The sequence below is a fragment of the Chiloscyllium plagiosum genome, unplaced genomic scaffold (genome assembly GCF_037043375.1).
Source record: "Chiloscyllium plagiosum isolate Xiang-an unplaced genomic scaffold, Cpla_swu_hap1 HiC_scaffold_31, whole genome shotgun sequence".
Lineage (NCBI taxonomy): Eukaryota > Metazoa > Chordata > Chondrichthyes > Orectolobiformes > Hemiscylliidae > Chiloscyllium > Chiloscyllium plagiosum.
Window position 1 is genome coordinate 40,751,737 of NW_028270169.1, and position 21,208 is coordinate 40,772,944.

General features: G+C 42.0%; 1 protein-coding gene across 5 annotated transcripts in view; it reads right to left on the reverse strand.

Annotated features, from left to right (window-relative positions):
* Nucleotides 1-6,531: 6,531 nt before the first annotated feature.
* The window catches only part of mettl27 (methyltransferase like 27), a 29,917-nt gene continuing 15,240 nt past the window's right edge, over nt 6,532-21,208 (reverse strand). For 4 of the 5 annotated variants that reach the window (XM_043718672.2, XM_087977467.1, XM_087977466.1 and 1 more), the window contains exons 2-6: nt 13,356-13,476; nt 12,381-12,509; nt 12,112-12,247; nt 10,713-10,805; nt 6,532-9,594 (exon numbers count right to left, since the gene is read on the reverse strand). In XM_043718672.2, coding sequence (XP_043574607.1) covers nt 9,374-9,594; nt 10,713-10,805; nt 12,112-12,247; nt 12,381-12,509; nt 13,356-13,475 — 699 coding nt within the window. In that variant the 5' untranslated portion in view covers nt 13,476 and the 3' untranslated portion in view covers nt 6,532-9,373. Of the gene's footprint in view, nt 9,595-10,712; nt 10,806-12,111; nt 12,248-12,370; nt 12,510-13,355; nt 13,477-21,208 lie in introns of all 5 variants that reach the window. The other variant, XM_087977469.1, reaches the window with a different exon arrangement.

Below are 21,208 nucleotides of genomic sequence, written 5' to 3' on the forward strand. Positions count from 1 at the left end.
AGATAGAGGGGTGGAGCGAAAAGCCCCTAGATGAGTTGTTGCGGGAAGCTCAGAAAGTGTTTGTGAGAAGATAGGATGAGAAGCAAAAACATAAGGCAAAAATGATGGTAGCCATGGTTGATGAGGTAGTTAAGAGTGGAACCGAGAGTAAGCAACCGGAGAGGTGGCTGGAGCATGTTGAAAATAGAGGTAGGGGAAGAGAATGAGGAGGACAGTTAGGGGGTCCAGTCGACAGGGACAGGGATTAAGGTGGAAATCCCCACAGGCGGGATGTTACTACTGTGGAAAGACAGGTCACTTTAAGCGGGAGTGTCCGGATCTGAAAAGGGAAGAGAGAGCGATACCGCTTATGAACTTTGATGAAGAATAGGGGTGTCAGGGGTTCCTGCCCCCGGGGACCCACTGGGAACCCTTGATAAACTTAAAGGTGGACCTTATAAAGAGGATGTAGTTTTCTTAGTCGATACGGGGGGTAGCGAGGTCATCTCTTAATTTCAAGCCCAGGGGAGTGGGAATTTCGAAGTGAATATTATCTGTCTCTGGGGTAAAAGGGGAGGGATATACAGTCCCAGTTTTTGAACCTATGATGATTGAAAGTGGAGAAGAGATAGTCGAAGGTGAACTGTTATATATCCCTGATATTGGAAGTAATTTATTGGGGAGGGAGTTAATCATACTCTTGGGGCTGGAAATTGGAGTATGGGACCAGAGATTAGTGATACAAATGGCCATCCTGATTGAGGAAGAGGAGAGAGAAATAGAACCCACGGTATGGGCTCGGAAAGGGAATCGCGGCAGATTACAAATACCTCCTTTAGAGATCAGTTTAAAGAGGGAGGGAGACGTAGTATGCGAAAGACAGTATCCAATTTCAACAGAGGAACGCAGGGGATTGCAGCTGGTAATTGAGGGCTTGATTGAGGATGGATTATTGGAGGCCTACATGTCCCCTTACAATACCCCTAGTCTTCCAGTACAGAAATCGGACAGCACTTACCATCTGGTACAAGACCTGAGGGCGTTGAACCAAATAGTACAAATCCGTCACCCTGTAGTCCCTAACCCCTATACACTATTGAGTAAGATTCCCCATGACCATAAATGGTTCAGTGTAGTGGATCTAAAAGATGCCTTCTGGGCATGTCCACTGGCAGAAGGAAGTAGGAATATGTTTGCCTTTGAGTGGGAGGATCCAAAGACAGGATGAAAACAACAGTACAGGTGGACAGTACTCCCACAAGGATTCACTGAATCCCCGAATCTCTGGTCAGGTGTTGGAACAAGTCTTGGAGGAATTCAGTTGTCCCAAAGGGACTACTCTGTTATAATATGTAGATGATCTTCTGGTAACAGGCAAGAGGAGAGACAAAGCAGTAGAGGCCACAAGCAAATTACTAAACTTTCTGGGACAACAAGGATTGAGGGTCTCCAAGAAGAAATTACAGTATGTAGAAAAGGAAGTTAAGTATTTGGGGCATCTAATCAGTAAAGGAAAACAAAAAATAAGCCCAGAAAGAATAAAGGGAATCGTGGAAATGCCACTACCCAAGACCAAAAGGGAGTCACCAAAATTCTTGGGGTTAACAGGGTACTGTAGATTATAGATAGACTCATATACACAGAAAACAAAGAAATTATATCTGAAACTATTGGAGGAAGAATCTAAATTATTGAATTGGACAGATGAAGAGAGGGAATTGGTTGAAGAACTAAAGAAGAGCCTGATCCATGCCCCTGTCCTTGCATTACCCACCTTGGACAAGCCCTTCCACTTGTTTGCCACAGTGGATAGGGGAGTGGCTCCAGGGGTCCTAACCCAGCGATGGGGGGGGGGGGGGGGGGAGGGGGGGAATGAAACAACCGGTTGCCTACTCAAGGGGGTGACCAGAGTGTGTGCAGGCAGTGGCAGCAACAGCCTTATTGGTAGAATAAAGTCGGAAACACTACCTTTGGGGGAGCCCTAAAAGTCAGTACTCCACACCAGGTATGGACCATATTAAATCAGAAAGCAGGATGACGGCTCACAGACTCAAGGATCCTGAAATATGAAGCAATTTTAATAGAGAAGGATGACCTCGTGTTAGTCACAGACAGTTGCTTAAGTCTGGCCACATTCCTGTGGCGGGGAGAGGGTGAGGCCCCTGGTAATCCAGAACGCGACTGCCTTGATAGTATTGAATATTAGACGAAAGTGCAGATAGACCTAAGGGACATCCCGCTCTATGCCAGAACTCGGTTGTTTATCGACGGGTCCTCCAGGATGATTGAGGGCAAGAGACATAATGGATATGCTGTAATAGATGGGATGGAGGGAAGCATTATCAAGGCCGGGAGACTGCCTAACGGGCTGGTCAGCCCAAACTTGTGAACTCTATGCCCTAGAAAGAGCTCGCAGAGCCTTAGAAAACAAGGAGGGAATGGTGTACACAGACTCCAAATATGCATTTGGAGTGGTGCTCACCTTCAGAAAAAGTTGGCAAGAAAGAGGACTAATAAATAGTCAAGGAAAAGAACTGGCACACGAGGAATTGATAGAACGAGTACTAGAATCACTGTTACTCCCGAGGGAAATTGCAATAGTTCATATAAATGGACGTCAGAAGGGGAATGATCTGGAAGTAAGAGGAAATAGACTGGCCAATGAGGTAGCTAAAGAAGTGGCCCTGAATCCACAAGGACCAGCGATACACTCCCTAATATCTGTAATTCCGGATCTTCAGGGTACCCCGTTGTTTACTGCAAAGGAGGAAGAGGAACTAAAAGACTTAGGGGCCGCAAAGACAGTGGTAGAGCGCTGGATGTTACCCAATGGGAGGGAGATGTTGAATAAAATAATGATGCGAGAGATTATAGTTGTCCTACATCAGGGGAGTCATTGGGGAGTGCAAGCAATGTGTGATTTAGTCTCAAGGAAATATGGATGCAAAGGGATATATACAATAGCCAAACAGATATGTGAGGGATGTATAACATGCAGGTAAACAAGAAGGTGCTAAGGAAACAAGTCCCAGGAGGGAGAGAACCTGGACTAAGACCATTCCAGAGCATCCAGGTAGATTATACCAAATTACCCAGAGTGGGAAGACTGAGATATATGTTGGTAATAGTAGATCATTTATCTGGATGGGTGGAGGCGTATCCTCTGGCCACTGCCACCGCAAGTGGGGTGTCCAAGATAATACTTGAACACATAGTTCCCAGATACGGGATATTGGAGTGTATAGATTCGGATCAGGGAACTCACTTTACTTCCAATGTACTCCATGGAACGATGAAGGGGTTAGGAATCTCCTGGGAGTTCCACCCTCATCAGGAAAGGTTGAGAGAATGAACCAGGCACTCAAAAGGTAGTTATCTAAATTAATAATAGAAGCCAGACTTCCTTGGACTAAGTGTTACCTACAGCCCTCTTGCGAATGCGGATGGCCCCAAGGAAAGATTTGGGGCTGTCTCCTCTATGAGATATTGTTTGGTCTGCCATACTTGAGAACAAAAGAGGAACTACCAATCCCAGAAACTAAAGATTTGTCCTTAAAGAAGTATATATTGGGCTTATCCTCCTCTTTGCCTTTCCTCAAGAAATAGGATTTATTGGCACAGACACTGCCCCTTGAATTCACCGAACATCCCATCTGGCCGGGAGATTGGGTCCTAATTAAGTCATGCACAGAAACTAAATTGCAACCGGATTGGGAGGGACCGTACCAGGCTCTTTTGACTACCGAAACGGCAATAAGAACGGCGGAAAAAGGCTGGACTCAATACACCAGGATTAAGGGACCAGTGGAATCCCTGATTGAGAAAGAAGTCTGGACAGCTGAATAAACGCAAGAACCACTGAAACCCAGGCTAAAAAGACTTTAAGTGATTGATTATACTGTGGCAACGTGAGCGCTGGATGGTTTTGTAGATTGCATGTAAAATCTCTCGGTGCTTCAATACTATTGTAGAATGCTGGGGATGCTTAGGGTTATGATATTAGCTCTCTTAGTATTGGGATTTTGTCAAACATCGTCTTCATACTTGTTATTAACGGTCCCCAAGTCTGATAATCCGCAAGTAATAGATACCGATGCCTGCAGCCTAGTTCATTGTGGAAATGTAGAAAATCAGAGGCAGTATAGCTACTCAGAGATACATCTAAAGTCCTACGGGGATGGCCTTGGGGTTGGTACTTGGTATACTGGTCTTGTCACAGTACACTGGGCCCCTTTCCAACCAGTTCTCGATTGTCCCGATAAGTATATTGGGTTACACTTTTTAACGATAAAGAAAACTACATGGCACAAAGCGATTCTGGGGGGAACCTATCAGGTACAATTAAATGAAACATTTGGGATAGAAATGAAAACAAATGGGAAGGATTTCTCAGGCTGTTGTTTCCAAATTAGTGCAGGAAAGGGAATACAGGCAGAAAAACTGGATAATAACAAACAACCTTTCATCCCTCTCGATGACCCTAAGGTGGTAAAAATTATAGAGGTGAAGGACTTGAAACAGACCATCGAAATAGAAACTGGACATGGGGATGCAAATGCCTGGGTTGAATGGGTAAAGTATACTGTAAAAAGTCTGAATAAGAGCAATTGCTATGCATGTGCCTCCGGTAGGCCAGTGGCCCAGGTGGTTCCCTGTCCGCTCGGGTAGAAGCGAGACAGGAAGAGCATGAAATGTATGATAGCCCTGTACCAGGATAAGACTGCATGGAATGATAGGAACTGTACCACCCTATCTCTAATGTTCCCTCCCTTGGAGAAGAAACACTTAAAAGCCCCCCCTACGTTTTCAGCCGCAGTCAGAAATCGTGTGTACGTAGACAAGGTACAAATTAGTCCAGAGACTTGGGGGAACTGAAATTATGCATAGAAATTGAGAATGTCACCGAAACGGACAAGGGAGAGAACTACTCAGCACTGAAGGTTCCCCGAGCGGATCTGTGGTGGTACTCTGGAGGCAAAATATTGAGACCCACGCTACCTTCGGATTGGAGAGGGATTTGTGCAATTGTATAACTGGCAATCCAATTCACCTTGGCATTTGAAAAGGAGAAGGTAGCAACAAAAAGGGGGAGGAGTAAAAGATCATTATTAGACACTACTTTTGATGATAGGATTTATCTAGACTCTATAAGAGTTCCTAGAGGGGTGCTGGACGAGTACAAGGCTCGCAACCAGATTGCAGCAGGTTTTGAATCGGCTCTATTCTGGTGGGTAACGGTCAACAAAAATGTGGACTGGATAAACTATATTTTCTATAATCAGCAAAGATTCATCAATTACACTAGGGATGCTGTCAAAGGCATAACAGAACAGCTTGATGCAACCAGTAGAATGGCCTGGGAAAACAGAATAGCCTTAGATATGATCTTAGCTGAAAAAGGGGGTGTATGCATGATGTTAGGAGGGAGCTGTTGTACTTTTATTCCAAATAATACAGCACCTGACAGGTCAATCACTCGTGCCTTGCGAGGATTGACCACCTTGGCGGAAGAACTGGCTGAGAATTCAGGAATAAACATCACTCACGGGATGGCTGGATTCAGGGTTTGGGAAATGGAAGGGAGTGGTAGTCTCCATCCCCACCTCCCTGATAGTGGTAGCAGGGGTACTGGTAGCAATTGGCTGTTGTATCATACCTTGTACACAGGGACTAACCCAATGGCTGATTGAGACAGCCTTGGCAAAACAGATGCCCCTAAAAGGTAATCAGGCAGAGGAACTCTACCTCTTGAACAATGAGGGGATGAGTGACCTTGAGGCCAAGATGGACCAAGTCTCGGGGATGACGCTTGCAAATTTGGGGGCGACATATGAGGGAAATGCAGAAAACAACAATTAAAAAAAAGGGGGTGTGAGAGGCGCTTGAAAAATGTTGTTGTTTCTGCAAATATCACAAGACTGAATCATGGTATGTTAAGCTAGATATGCTTGCACAAACAGCTACAAGTAGCCGCATCTTGCTTCTGCAGAAGTCACATACTCAGAAGTCATAAAGACTCAGTGTGCAGAAGTGATAAGACCCAGTGTTGCATCAGCAAAAGTCATAAGACTCAGCTATCAAGGGGGGGTTGCATGCTAACAACAGGCCACAGACAGATGTGGTAAGCCGATTAGATTAGCAGCTGCACAGAGCAATACAACTGTTACATATGAGGTAAAAGGGGAGGTACAGGGAGGGTCATAGAAAACTATATAACTGAGCAATATTATTCAGAAGTGTGCCTACTATGTGGTCACCCGGGCTTGTATGAATAAAGACTGCTTCTGAATTTGACTCGGACTAAAATTATTTGGCAGTGAGCTTCGTTTCTCACAGATGGGAATACATATGGTGGCAGAGAACGTAACAAGTAAAGCTCTGATGAAGGGTCACCTAGACTCAAAACATTAGCTTGCTCTTGCTCCATGGATGCCCGACCTGCTATGGTCTCCAGCATTTGCTGCTTTCATCCTAGAATGAAATTTGGCCTGCTGGATTTTTAAAATTTAATATGGTGGTCATTCACTTAAACATAGGCACATAAGGCTGTAGTATTCTTTAACAATAAAACAGTTTATTACACAAAATAAAACAGAATCAAATCAAGCTATCTAAACATTAAATATAATTTGAAATATCTTAAAACACACAGAAAATCAAAACTATCCCTCAAAATCATCATTTGTGTTTCAAATCCAGATAAATGACTCATTACATTAAATCTTTGCATCAGACACAACTTGTTCCCAGTTCTGTCCTGTGAACTGTCGAATCTTCATCCATGAATATTTTCAGAGTTGTGGCTGAAACAGTAACCATTGCCATCTTTAGTTGCCTTTGAGAGGGTGATGCTTTCTAGCTGGCATAGGTACACTTTCAATGCTGTTAGAGAGAGAGTTTCAGGATTTGACCCAGTGACAGGGAAGGCATAGTGATACATTTGCAAGACAGAGTGAGCTTGGAGGGGAACCTGCAGGCAGTGTTGTTCCCATGTATCTGCTGCCTTATCTTGCTACTGTTAGTTGGTGATAAAGGGAGTGATTCCTTGATTTGGTGAATGGGACACCAATTAGACAGGTTGCTTTCTCCTGCTTGTTCAGTGCTGCACTCATCCAGGCCAGTGGGAAGTATTCCAATACACCTCTGACTTGTGCCTTGTAGATGGTAAACAGGCTCTGGGGAGTCAGGAAGTGAGTTATTCACTGCAGGATTCCCAGCCTGTGACCAGCTTGAGTAGCGACAATGTTTATATGGCTAGTTAAGTTCAGTTTCCAGTTAGTTGCAAACCTCAGAATATCGACAATTGTGCAATGGTAATTTCACTGAATTTCAAAGAGTGATCGTTAGATTCTCTCTTTTTGGATACTGTAATTGCCTGGCACCAGTGTGGCTCAAATGTCATTTGCCACTTAAACAGAAGTGCTGTGATTGCCAGAAATTTCAAACAAATGCAGAAAATACTGGAGAAACTCAGCATATCTGGCAGCATCTATGGAAGTCAAAACAGTTGACATTTTGAACCCATTATGAGTCTTCTTCAGAACTGAAATTATTTGGAAAATGGTGTTTTATATACATTTGGCAGAGATGGAGCAGGAGTAAGGAAGCAGATAGTATGCAAAAGCCAAAGACATTGCTAATTAGAATCAATCAATGAGAGTCACAGATGTATAGCCCAGAAACAGACTCTTCAGTCTGACGCAGATATCTTAAATTAATCTAGCCTCATTTGCTAACGTTTGGCCCGTATCCCTCTAAATCCTTCCTCTTCATATACGCATCCAGATGTCTTTTAAATGTTGCAATTGTACCAGCCTCCACCACTTCCTCTGGTAGTTCATTTCATGCATGCTCCACCCTCTGCATGAAAAGGTTGCCCTTAGGTCCCTTTTAAATCTTTCCCCTCTCACCTTACATTGTTGTCCTCTAATTTTGGATTCCCCTACCCTGGGAAAAAGACCTTGACTATTCACCCTATCCATGCCTTCATGATTTTATAAATCTTTATAAGGTCACCCCTCAGCCTCCGACACACCAAGGAAAATAGCCCCAGCCTATTCAGTCTCTCCCTATAGGTCAAAACTTCCAACCCTAACAACAGCCTTGTAAATCTTTTCCGAACCTTTTCAAGTTTAACAACATCTTTCCTTTGCAAGGAGACCAAAATTGAACACAGTATTCCAACTGTGGTACAAGAGAAACAGAAATGTAAAATGTGTGCAAATTAAGATGAGAAAAGTAGAAAATGTCTCCCCTGACAGCAATGTAAACAAGACACAAACAAGGCTACAGGGGTAGGTGGGAGGGATATAAGGGAAAATGGGGGCTCTGTTTGAAGTAGTGGATTTCAATATTGAGCCCTAGAGACTGTAAAGTATCTCAGCAGATAATGAGATGTTGCTGCTTGAGCTTGTGTTAGCATATTGCAGCAGGCTCAGGACAGAAATGTTTGCATGAGAGTAACTTGCTTGAAATTACATTTTCCAGATGGAACAGCTGGAAGGTTTTACAGAAGATTATATTGTGTGACATAATGCCATAAATTGCAAAGAATTAGCCTTAGTAAGCATGGATATTTACCCACCCAAGGCACCTATAATGGTTTAGAGACAGCTGTTGTGAAGAACTACAAATATTAACATTGATGGATCTTCCTGCCCAACATGAAAAGGGAAATCATGTGGTTTTTATGAACGTGTCATTTCCACCACAAATATGGGCCAAATTTCAGCACTTTAGCTGCCATACTGATTTACTTGCAACAGGTAAAATAAGTGTAGTCACAGGAATGCCAAGCAACTTTTGAGAGATTGAAAGCTATCTTAATAAATAACTTTGTGTTGGTCATCCAAAATTTCAGTAGGCCTTCTTGGTAGTTATTGATGCTTGTGACTTGTAGGTCAGTGCTGACCAGTTCGAAATGAGTTGGACATTGTGAGACAAAGGGATACTTCTTTAAAAAGATAAATCGACACTCCAAGATATTTTAAGGCAGAGAAAGGAAACCTACTATTATTACCAGTTTTTAACTCTACATGTCTGCCACAGAGATAGCAATTAGAATATCTCTCTTAAGATGCTGAAATACCTGAATATTTCTAGTATTTTCTGATTTTATTGACACTGCTCCAACTAAGGTGTTATCAGTGATTTTGGAGTACACCATTTCTCACAGATAAATTTAAATTTGCTCATTCCAATTGTAAAACACTTTTTACTAGAATGATGGCTGTCAATCAGCCTATAGCTGCAATGATTATAAAACAATTTTTGTTACCAACAATCCTGTATTTTGTACAAACATCTGACTGGTCAGAATGAATTAAATTCCATGCTGAAGCGACAGAGCCTCAATGAAGATTTGGTTTGATTATTCTCAGGTAGAAATTTAATCCTAATTCCTTGATTTTCGGTACAAATAGATAGTCCCAGAGATGTATGTAGAACCTTGTTCAGCTTCACATTCAGCTATTGCTTTTTCCCAATGTTCTATTTCTTGCACTGTAATTCTTTCCCACAATCCATTTTGTTCCATTTCCTTTATGACAGCCTGTAGTTGTTTTTTGTAGAGTTGATTTGAGGTATTGCTTCGGGTAGTCATGCACACAAAACCCCCTGAAGAACAGAAAACAAATTTAAAGGGCAGGACTTTCCACACCTGCAGGAGAGAAGCAAACCTTGCAATGTGAACTCAATTGGGAGACAGTCAAAATCTTCCTGTCAAGCTGAGCTTTAGTAATTATGTCCTTCAATCACAAAAGCAGGGTTGCCAGCCGCTGTTCAGAAACTTATTGACATGCATCAGCAGCTCACAAATCATTGCAATTAAGCTGGCTGCCCAAAACAAGATTTGAAGGGTTCTGCTCCAACCTCTCTAAAACAAAGCCGATCATTATGAATAGGAAGGTGCATCAGTTTGCTTTAACTATCCCAGACAATGTACTCCACCTCCGTGCAACTGTATGTTTGATCACGAGTTGTTGTTCTGAAGCCACATAGAATACTGCTTTCCATGTTCCATGCTGGTTTTGGGGGGGGGGGGGGGGAAGATAGCTAGCTGAAAAGATTTACCTCAGGCACAGTGGTGAAGACTGGCAAGTCAAAAGCCAAAGAAAAACAGGACTATTGGCATCCAATTATAGCTTTAAAAATTTAAATAGTCTTTGTAGATCTCCTGAAACTGAATACGATGGCACAGATCAACCTTTTATTCCTCTGATCACCTTGCAGTTAATGAGGAACCAGAGACAATAGTTGCTGCAACAACAGTTAGTGGCTGTAGTCCAGATTGCAGAGTCATTACATTGAGGAAAATCATGTAAAATACAGGTGAGAGGTGGCCCAAAACTGCACTTACATGCTTCAGTGCAGCTATCTACAAGTAACAGACAGGCAAGGTCAAAATCTCTTCAATATGTCCCAGGGCCATTGCATTCTGCATCTGCCAGCCGCTGGCCACTCCAGTTGCCTTGAATGTAGCAGTGGCCTGCAATTTCTATGCAAGCTGATTATTGTAGGGAGCCACTGGAGATCACTGCAGAAAGTTGTGGGAAGTGACTGATGCTAAAGTATACCAAGTTATTCATTCCCCTTGGATGCAAAGAGTCGGGCAGCCACAGAAGTCTGCTTCACTGCTGTTCCAGGATTTCTACAGGTACAATCCATTGCAACCCATTTACATTTATCTTCTACAGAACCATTCGGGTTTCATAAAAGACCTGAAATTTTCTTACCTGGCTTGGTAACACGATGGAGTTCAGGAAGGATAGCAAATGGAACCTGCCCTCCACTTAATGCCCCAACAATCACAACAACATCATAACTGTCTGAAACAGAATTTAAAACATCAATTTAACATAAATTCAGATTAACACCTGCAAAACCTGACCTTGTACTATTAAGCAAAAAATTTCCTTCCTTGTCTAGTTTTGCAATACAAATTAAAGCGGGAGTGATAGATAGCTGATACAGAAAAAGGAGGGGAAAGCTATGTGATGGAGTACTATTTATATACATTTGTTTTTCACATCTGCTTATGAATGGATGAGGTTTTGTAGTGTAGTGGGAAGAGTCCCTACTTCTGAGCCAAAAGCACTGGATTGAAGATCCACTCCCGGATGTAAGTGAGAAGGGACTGGACAAGTGGAGAAAAAAATGGAGTCAAGAGGAAGAAAGTTCCACGCAATAGAAACAGGCAGAAACAATGGGTCTGTTCGGGCAGTCTTGTTTGTGGATTTTGTGAAGAAGGTAGAAGTGGGCTGTATGGGAATAAGGATCTGTGTGCTTGGAGGATAAGGGGAGGAGATCCCTTGTTAAAATGAAATTAGTAATGGACCTGGACACAATAGCCTGATGATCGATAGTGGAAATCAGGTCTGGGGAGATAAGAGGAGGTGTCTGAGAACTGGCGCTCACTCTCCACAATGAAGAGGTCAGTACACCAGACACCAACAGAACCACCCTTACTGTCAGGCTTGATTACAAAGTCAGAGTTGAATTTGAGCATGGATGCAGTCAGTTCAGAGGGAGACAGATTCAAATTTTGGTTTTGAATAACCTTTATGTTTGAGCTTAGATAGGATGCTTATATTGGCTATTTGATTGGCTATTCGGGCATTCCTGAAGAAGGGCTTATGCCCGAAACGTCGATTCTCCCGTTTCTTGGATGCTGCCTGACCTGCTGCGCTTTTCCAGCATCGTATTTGATCACAGAGGCAACATATAGAGTGAAATTTAGCTCCACTTGATATTAAAATGGGCACAAAACGATTAGACCATTGATTTTTCAATTACATAGGTTAATGCTAAAGTCAAGTGAAACCCTCCAACTCTTTCCCTGAATTGACCAGAAATCAAATTGACGATTTTTTGAAATGTATGATTACTGAAAACAATCAAATCATTCTACTCTGCTTCATTCTTTGTAGCAAGAACAATAGAAATTGGAATAGGAACAGTTCACTTAATCATTTGAGTCAGCTTCACCATAAGATCATGTTCCTTTAGCACTGCAAAATCTAGGCAATGATGGAATTAGAAAATTATATACTAAGTTTGTTCTTAGGAACATGGTCGAAGAACAAAATATTGCCTGTCGCAGATAAGTATATGTGGCTTTAGATTTTCAGTTACCTGAAGACGCTGGAAGCAACTCAGAATCCAGCACACATTTCTGAAGTGTTTGGTATATTGATTTGGACCGCGCTAATTCCAACATTTCTTGACTACCATCCACGCCATGAAAGTTATGAAAACCAAATCTTTGCAACTAGACAAAATAAGCCACATAAGCAATTAGTTATGACAGATTTGCTTTGAACTGAAAATCAGAAGCAAGCAGAAGGAACATTTGTAAAACTCTAAATATGTTGAGAGCTATAATACTGCTTACAATTAACAACCTGTTTAGCAACAAGCCCAGTTCCGCAGGCAACATCCAAGACCAATGCCTTATCGCGATCTTCATGAATTACTGCTGCTAGACTTTCTGCGACCATGACAGGAGCACGATAATCCAGAATCATCATATCCTGCAGCAGAAACAAATGAAATAAAGGTTGTAATTACAATACTGTACAGGTTCAGACAGAAGCAGTCATCCTTGGTCTTTCAGATTTCATCAAATCATCATTATGGCATTTTTAAAATTAGCAGAGTCTATCCTTCCTAACAAATGATTTCTGCTGATTCCATTCTACGAATCCAAACAATTGTCCTTTATAACAGCGAAGCAAGGTTGTTTCTCAGATTTACTTTCTCTAATCTGATATGCTTTTTATACAACACAGAAGTCCACATAACTGTTCTTTCTCAGCACAGGATGAGACCGCACCTGGAGTACCATGTTTGGTTTTAGTCTCATTACCAAAGAAAGAATACTCTTGCCTTAGCAGGAGTGCAAAAAACTTTCACAACTGATTTTTGGGATACAGGATAGTACTATGAAAGGCTGAGTAAATTTTATCTATATAATCTGGAACATAGAGCAATAAGAGATGATCTCATTAAAACATATACAAAGCTTTAGTGGGCTTGTTAGGGCAGATACTAGGAAGATGCTTTTCCTGATCGGAGAATTGAAAACTTAGGATAAAAGTCCCAAAACGTAAAGTTGACCATTTAGGAATGAGATGAGGAGTAATTTCTTTACTCAAAAGGTTGTGAATCTTTGGAATTCTCAATCTTGGATTCCCTTTGAATATAAGGGAATCAATGGATAATGGATAGTATGAAAATTGGAAGTGGAGGTAAAAGATTACCCTCGATCTTACTGACTTGAAAAGGGGGCTCAAGGAACTGCATGGCCAACTCCTGCCCTTGTCCATACTTTTATGATTCCCTTTCTTGTTAAGTCACACTTGTCACTGTTACGTCACCTGTTCATAGAGTTCAGACCAACTGTCATAAAAGGACATCTTATCTTCAGTCGTGGACTCCTTATGAGCAGAGAGAACAGTTCTCTGTACATCTGTAAATGTTCTTTGATTGGCTGCCATTCTGAAGATAAAATAGAGAGCTGTTCAGAAACTGTTATTTCAATCGGCTTCCATGAACCATGCAGCAGTTTAATTAATACTTGGTTACACATACACTATGAACAGAGTTGCATGGCGCCAAATGCGGATAAGTTTGCACTGCAAGTTGCTGAGTAACAGACCACACATTGTTGTCAAATCTCAGCAATTCATAAATTTCAAATAATCAGCATTTATTCCCTCTTGAAAAACAAGCAAAATCTATTAAATGTCCACATGTTGACTTAAAAACACTAATGTCTCCAGAATAGTTCACATTTATATAAAATGAAAATAAATCAAACAAATAGAAATAACATATGGAGAACATAGAATTTTGCATTGCTGACCATACGTAAATGCTGAGTATTTCAACATACTATAACAAAATAAAGTCTGTTAATAACAAAATTACTTAGAAAACAAAATCTTTGACATTTCAGAATTGCAGATATTGAGAAATAGTGCAATACAGAAGAAACTGATTTGAACAATGTGTAAAGTCAACTAAATGCAATTTGAAATAATCTGGATGGTCAAGCAGAACGACTGATAACATATTGTCTACGATTTCATAACGAGAACAAGCAACACTGAAAAGAACAGTGGTTGGAAAGCACAATGGATATATTAAAACAAGGATACTTATTTTGAAGAAGCAGCTCAGCTCACCTCAGATGGCACGTCATTTGCACACAATTTTTTTAAATGTGAAAAATTACATAGGCTATTCATAAGTTTTACAAAATAATTAAACAGATGACAAATCTGTTAATTATTTGTCAACTCTGAGGAGGATCTCATTAACAGTTCTCTTATCTAGTTAACAGTATACCTGAAAGTCAATGTAGTATGATTGGAAAACAAGCCATTCAGCTACAGTTTTATTCCTCGGTTTCCATTCTCAATATTCCCTGATTCTTTAACTACATTAGATACAAATGATTTGACTTGTCCCTATACCTTCATTCTTCAGCCATTTCCTACAACCTTGGGATGGAATTTAAGTTAACAACTGCTCCTTGAAATTTAAAAACAATTCATTATTGGGAATGTGAGCGTGTTGGCATTGCACCGGTAATAGTGAACCATTTTCTTGAACTGCTGAAATCCACACGGCCTTGGGTCTGCCCACAGTGCTGTTAAGACTTAGAATATCCTAAAATGTCATGGTAATGGAGTACGGAAGTGCAGGAGCACAGTGGAAAGTGATAGGGAGGGAGTTTCAGGGTTTTGAGTCAAAAAATAAAAGAACTATGTAGCTCTCAGTCAGGATGGCATGAATCTTAAAAACAGCAAGTGATGGAGAAATTCAGCAGGTCTGGCAATATTTGCGCAGGGAGAAACAATTGACAATTCACATATAATACGACCTTCCTGTAGAACTGAAAGGAGTTGGAAATATGTTTTATGCTGTTGACAAAGGGCGAGAGGATGCAGGTGGAACAAGTAGCAAGGGTGCTGACAACAAAAAACAAAGGGAGTGTTAATGCTAATGGAGGAGGAAAGATAAAGATGAAGAACAGGTTTCAATGGCAGGTGTTAGTAGCAGAAAATAGGTCAGCTCTGAGAAAAAAACTCATACAAACAAAACAATTGTGTGTGTACACACGCATACACGTGTGGGTTTGGGAAGAGGAAGTGGTGGTAAAAGATATAATTAAAATAGAGTAAAGTGTTCATGTTCTGAAGTTGCTCAACTCAGTGTTGAGTGCTGAAGGTTGTAAAGTGTCTAAGGGAAAAATGAGGTGCTGTTCCTCCAACATGCATGGGCCTTCACTAGAATACTGCAGCAGGCCTATAACAGAAATGTTAGCGTCATAGAGTGGTACATCATGGAAACAGGCCCTTTAGCTCAAACTGGTCCATGCCAACCATGGCGCCCACTCAGCTAGTTCCAATTGCCCACATTTTGTCCATATCCCTCTAAACCCTTCCCATCCATGTACCTATTCAAATGTATGTTTAAATTTTGTTATTGTACCTGCCTTAAACACTTTTTCTGGTAGCCCATTCCATATAAGCACTACTCCATGTGTGAAGTTGCCCCTCTGGTCCTTCAACAATCATTTCCCTCTCACCATAACCTATGTCCTTTAGTTTTCTATTTCCACATCCCTGAGAAAAAGACCATATGCATTTATCCAATCTACGCCCCTCATGATTTTATAGACCTCAATAAGGTCGCCCCTTATTCTCCTATGTTCCAAGGAATAAAGTCCTATTCTGTCCAACCTCTCCTGCAAACTCACGCTTACTAGTCCTAGCAACTTCTTTGTAAACCTTCTTTTCACTCTTTTCCAGTTTAATTGTCTTTCTTATAACAGAATGACCAAAACTGTACACAATACTCCAAACGCGGCCTCACTCCAAATGACTTGTACAACTGTAATATAATGCCCCAACTCTTATACCCAATGCCTCAATTGATGAAGGCCCGCATGCTAAATGCCGCCTTCACCACACTGTCTATCTGTGACACTGCTTTCAAAGAACTATGTACTTGTACTCCTCGGTTCCTCTGTTCCACAACACTCCTCAGGACCTTACCATTTACTGTATAAGTCCTACCTTGGTTTGACTCTCCAAAGTGCAACACCTTACACTTCTCTGTATTGAATTGCATTTGCCAATCCTCAGCCCAGTTCCCCATCTGATCAAGCTCCCTCTGTAATTTTTGATAACCTTTCTCGCAAACAACAGTACCTCTTTATTTTGTATCATCTGCAAACTTGTTGTGGTTCTGTTCGCCGAGCTGGGAATTTGTGTTGCAGACATTTCGTCCCCTATAGAGGTGACATCCTCAGTGCTTGGGAGCCTCCTGTGAAGCACTACTGTGATGTTTCCTCTGGCATCTATAGTGATTTGTATCTGCCACTTCCGGTTGTCAGTTCCAGCTGTCCGTTGCAGTGGCTGGTATACTGGGTCCAGGTCAATGTGCTTATTGATTGAATCTGTGGATGAATGCCATGCCTCTAGGAATTCCCTGGCTGTTCTCTGATTGGCTTGTCCTATAATAGTAGTGTTGTCCCAGTCAAACTCATGTTGCTTGTCATCTGAGTGTGTGGCTACTATGGATAGCTGGTCATGTCGTTTCGTGGCTAGTTGGTGTTCATGGATGCGGATCGTTAGCTGTCTTCCTGTTTATCCTATGTAGTGTTTTGTGCAGTCCTTGCATGGGATTTTGTACACTACATTGGTTTTGCTCATGCTGGGTATTGGGTCCTTCGTCCTGGTGAGTTGTTGTCTGAGTGTGGCTGTTGGTTTGTGTGCTGTTATGAGTCCTAGTGGTCGCATAGTCTAGCTGTCAGTTCAGAAATGTTTTTGATGTAAGGTAGTGTGGCTAGTCCTTTGGGTTGTGGCATGTCCTCAGGCCGTTGTCTTTCTCTTAGGCATCTGTTGATGAAACTGCGGGGGTATCCGTTTTTGGCGAATACGTTGCTTAGATGTTCTTCTTCTCTTTTTGCAGTTCTGGTGTACTGCAGCGTGTGGTGGCCCTTTTGAACATCTGCAAACTTACTAATCGTGTCATGTACATTCACATCATTAACGTAAATAACAAAGTTCTCAGCACCTACCCTTGTGTCACACACTAGTCACATGACTCCAGTCCGAAAAAACAATCCTCTACCATTTTCCTCTGTTTCCTACCACTGACCCAATTTTGAATCCAATTAGTTTGCTCTCCCTGGATCGCATGTGACCTAATCTGCATGACTAGCCTGCTGAGGAGTGATGGACAAATGGACCAAGGTGTCATGAAAGGAACACTATCTGCGTAATGCTGATAAGTGAGAAGAGGGGAAAATGAAGCAGCCTGTTGGAGGTGGAGAATTGACAAAGGATGGTCCTGTGAACACAGAGGCTGGTGGAACAGATGGCAAGGGTGTTGATAGCAAAAAGCAAAGGGAGTGCTAATGCTAATGGAGGAGGAAAGATAAAGATAAAGAACAGGTTTCAATGGCAGGTGCTATTAGCAGAAATTAGGTCAGCTTTGAGAGCAAACCCATGCAAACAATAAGTGAGCATAAAGGAACACTTGATTTTCTGGAAGGGCGATTAAGGGTGAGGAGACCTGTGGAAAATGTATCAGTTACAGCTGAACAGCCATGATGGTGTCGGAATCCTCAGTTGATGAGAAAAGAGGACAGGTTGGAAGCAGCCCCATGAAAGGGGGGATCACCACATGAAGAAACTTGAAGAATGGAATTGAGTCTTTAAGAAAGCAAGGTACAATGAATTATAATTAACATAATAGTGGGAGTTGATGGGTTTGCAACAGATATCAATTATCAGTCTTTCCCCAGAAATGGGAACAAAGAGGTCAAGTAAGGGACTGCAGAGTCAGATATGGACTAGGTGAAGGTGAGAAAAAGATGGAAACTGGAAGGAATATTGATTAAATTTACTATTCTGAACAACAACAGCAAGAAGAATTAATGATGTCATGAAGAGATTGGAGAAAAATGTGGGAAGGGACTGGAACAAGGAATGTTCCACCAACTTCACAAAGAGACAGGCATAACTGGAACTCATTTAGGTACTCATAGCTATACTTTGACTTGGAGAAAGTGAGACAAGGTAAAGAAGAAACTGTTCAACGTGAGAATAACATCAGCCAGATAAGGAAGGGTGGTGGTAGTGGATGGGAACTGCTCTGGCCTCCTTGCAAGGGGAAAGAGCTTTCAGACCGTCTTGAAGGGAAAGGATGTGTCCAGCGGCTGTATGTCCATGATGAAGAGGAGGTGGCTGAAGCCAGGAAATTGGAAATTATGGAACTGAAGTAAAGTGACAGAACAATGTGGAAAGAGACTGGACAAAGGGAGAAGGAAATAGAGCCCTCTATGAAGAAATAAGTTCAGTAGGTGAGGTACAGCCTGAAATGATAGGTCTGCCAGGGCAGTCCTGTTTGTGGATTTTGTAAGGAAGATAGAAGTCAGTTGTTTGGGTATCTATGAAGTGGGAAGCTGTGGAAGGAAGACTTCCAAAGGCCATGAGGCCAGAGACAGTGCTGGAAACAACAGCGCGATGTTGGGAGATCGTGTTTTGATCCAGGAGATAGAAGTAGCTGAGACTTGGTGCTCTGCTTCTGCAAGGTGGAGGTCAGCATATCAGATGACAACAGCACTAGCATTGTCAGTAGATTTGGCGACAAGATTGGGGTTAGACATGAGACAATGGAGTGCATTAAGTTCAGAGGGATTCACAGGTGAAATACGTTTCAGATGGATCCTGTAATTGAGAGGCATGACTGTTATGGGATATGTAGGGAAGTTACTGCCAATATTCAAGATAACAATTAAGTCAGGGTCTCCAATTGTGAAAGAGAGATCTTGCATTAGTAGTGCCAAACAAAATCAAAGTGCAAATAGAGGCTGCTCCTCAAATAGATTATACAAGATGAAATTTAAACAACAGCCTTGATAGGAGTAGAACCAGAAGACCACATGAAAGTTTTAGTGGCTGCCAGTAAAGAATAAATTGGCAGCAGAAGGAATTAGATAGTGGTCAGGAATTGTGTTTATTTTAAAATACTGAATAGGAGACAATTATCTTAATTGCATAGATGGCTTTGAATGAAAAAGGTTCAATTTGATTCACTCCACATAATATCAAGAAATGTTCAGAGGCACTGGATACTGCAAAAGATATGAGCCCGCACAAGAGTTCAACAATAGTACTAAAGATTGCATTCCAGAACTTGTTGCTCTCCTAGTCAAGCTCTTCCAGTATCCTCAGATACTGAAGCAGTTCATGTTCAAATGTAACAAGATCTGGACAATATCCAGGCTTGGGCTGACAAGTGGCATGTAACATTTGCACCACACAAATGCCATGCAATGACCATCTCCAATAAGAAATAATCTAATATAATTATGATTGTGGTTCACTAGAAGCATAAATAGAACACAAGTTAGAGAGAGGGTAAACAGGAATACTTTCCTGTGTGTCATCTCACCTACATAGTTGATATTTGACTGCCTCTCCTGGCTCCTGTGCTGGATCACCTGATCTGCTCTCTTAAAAGGGGAACACCACACAACTATAATACCCTTTGCTCTTTATTTCCATACGCCCCTTATCTATATACAGAGGAACCTAGATTATCTGAAGGACACAGGCAGGGAGTATTTCATTTGGTTAATCGAATGCCGGATAACAGTTTAGCTAATCTTGCCGGATAATCCGATATTTGGACAAACCAAATGCCAGATAATCGAGGTTCCTCTGTACATATGCACCCAATAATAACTAATACCTTACATATATATATATGCACATCAGAAATACTTAAAAAAAAAGCACTGAAAAAGGAAACAACCCTTCTACTGTTACACTGACATAATCAGTCTCTCGGGGGATGGCAATTCTTCAAAGACAGTCTCCTCACCTCAGGAACCTTTTCTAATGTAGTTTCCCAGGCTTCCATAAGCTCCTGCTGTTCTGCAGGCATACCCCTTGCTAATTGGTTGTTGTTGCCTTGTGACGCTGCTGTTGTCTCCTCCCTGGGTATGGCCAATCCTGGCTAAGAGACACATTACTTTGTTGACACCAGTGGTCCCATCTGGACTGGTACAGTATTCAGAGTAACATCCTCCTACTGGTGAGGTCCAGCGGCCGGCTGGTCCTTGTCTCTCCAGACCAATTCATCCTTAGCCTGTACCGTATATGGCAACAGTTCTTATTGAGCCGCCACCACCACTGGGACCCATTTTCCGCCAGATGTGGTCTGTTGGCAGCACAAATGCCTGCCGCAAAAGGAAATAGTTGAACTTCTTAACACAGAATACAATGCCCAATCCTCCCTTTCCACTTGGGCACGCTTCTCCTCTGCCACGGTTAGTGACCATGATGCAAATGTAATAGGCTGCTCATCTCCATTCAGCAAGATGTGTGACAGTACAGCACCAACCCCATAAAGTTAGGTGATGAAACTTTGGGTTGAAGTAAGTCAACACTTCCAACCTTGTTTAGGGCTTGCTTCACCTCCCGGTAGGCCTCCTCACGTTCCTGGGCCCATTTCCACAGTCAGCCTTTTCCCAGTGAATCATGCAGGCGATTTTGCATTGTTGCCAGATCAGACAAGAACTTGCCATAGTAATTCACAACTCTCAAAAACAATCGCAGCTGAGACACGTTCTCTAGTCTCGGGGCCATTGCGGCACGGTGGCACAGTGGTCAGCACTGCTGCCTCACAGCGCCGGGTTCAATTCCCAACTCAGGCGACTGACTGTGTGGAGTTTGCACATTCTCCCCGTGTCTGCGTGGGTTTCCTCCGGCTGCTCCGGTTTCCTCCCACAGTCTAAAGATGTGCAGGTCAGGTGAATTGGCCATGCTAAATTGCCCGTAGTGTTAGGTAAAAGGGGTAAATGTAGGGCAATGGGTGGGTTGCGCTTCGGCGGGTCAGTGTGGAGTTTTTGGGCTGAAGGGCCTGTTTCCACACTGTAAGTAATCTAAGTAATCTAATCTAATCTAAACCTCCATCTTCTTGAGAGCCTTTTGTAGTCTCTCACCATTAACTACATGGCCCAGGTATTCTAGGGGGTCTTTAAAATACTTGGACTTCTCCCTTTTTACTTGCAGACTGTGCTTTTGCAACCTTTTTTAAAGTTTTTTTTTTCTAGGCTTTTCAAATGCCCCTCTTCAGAGGATTCAGTAACTAGAATATTATCCAGATAATACTGGACACCTGGCAATCACTCAAAATTTTGTCC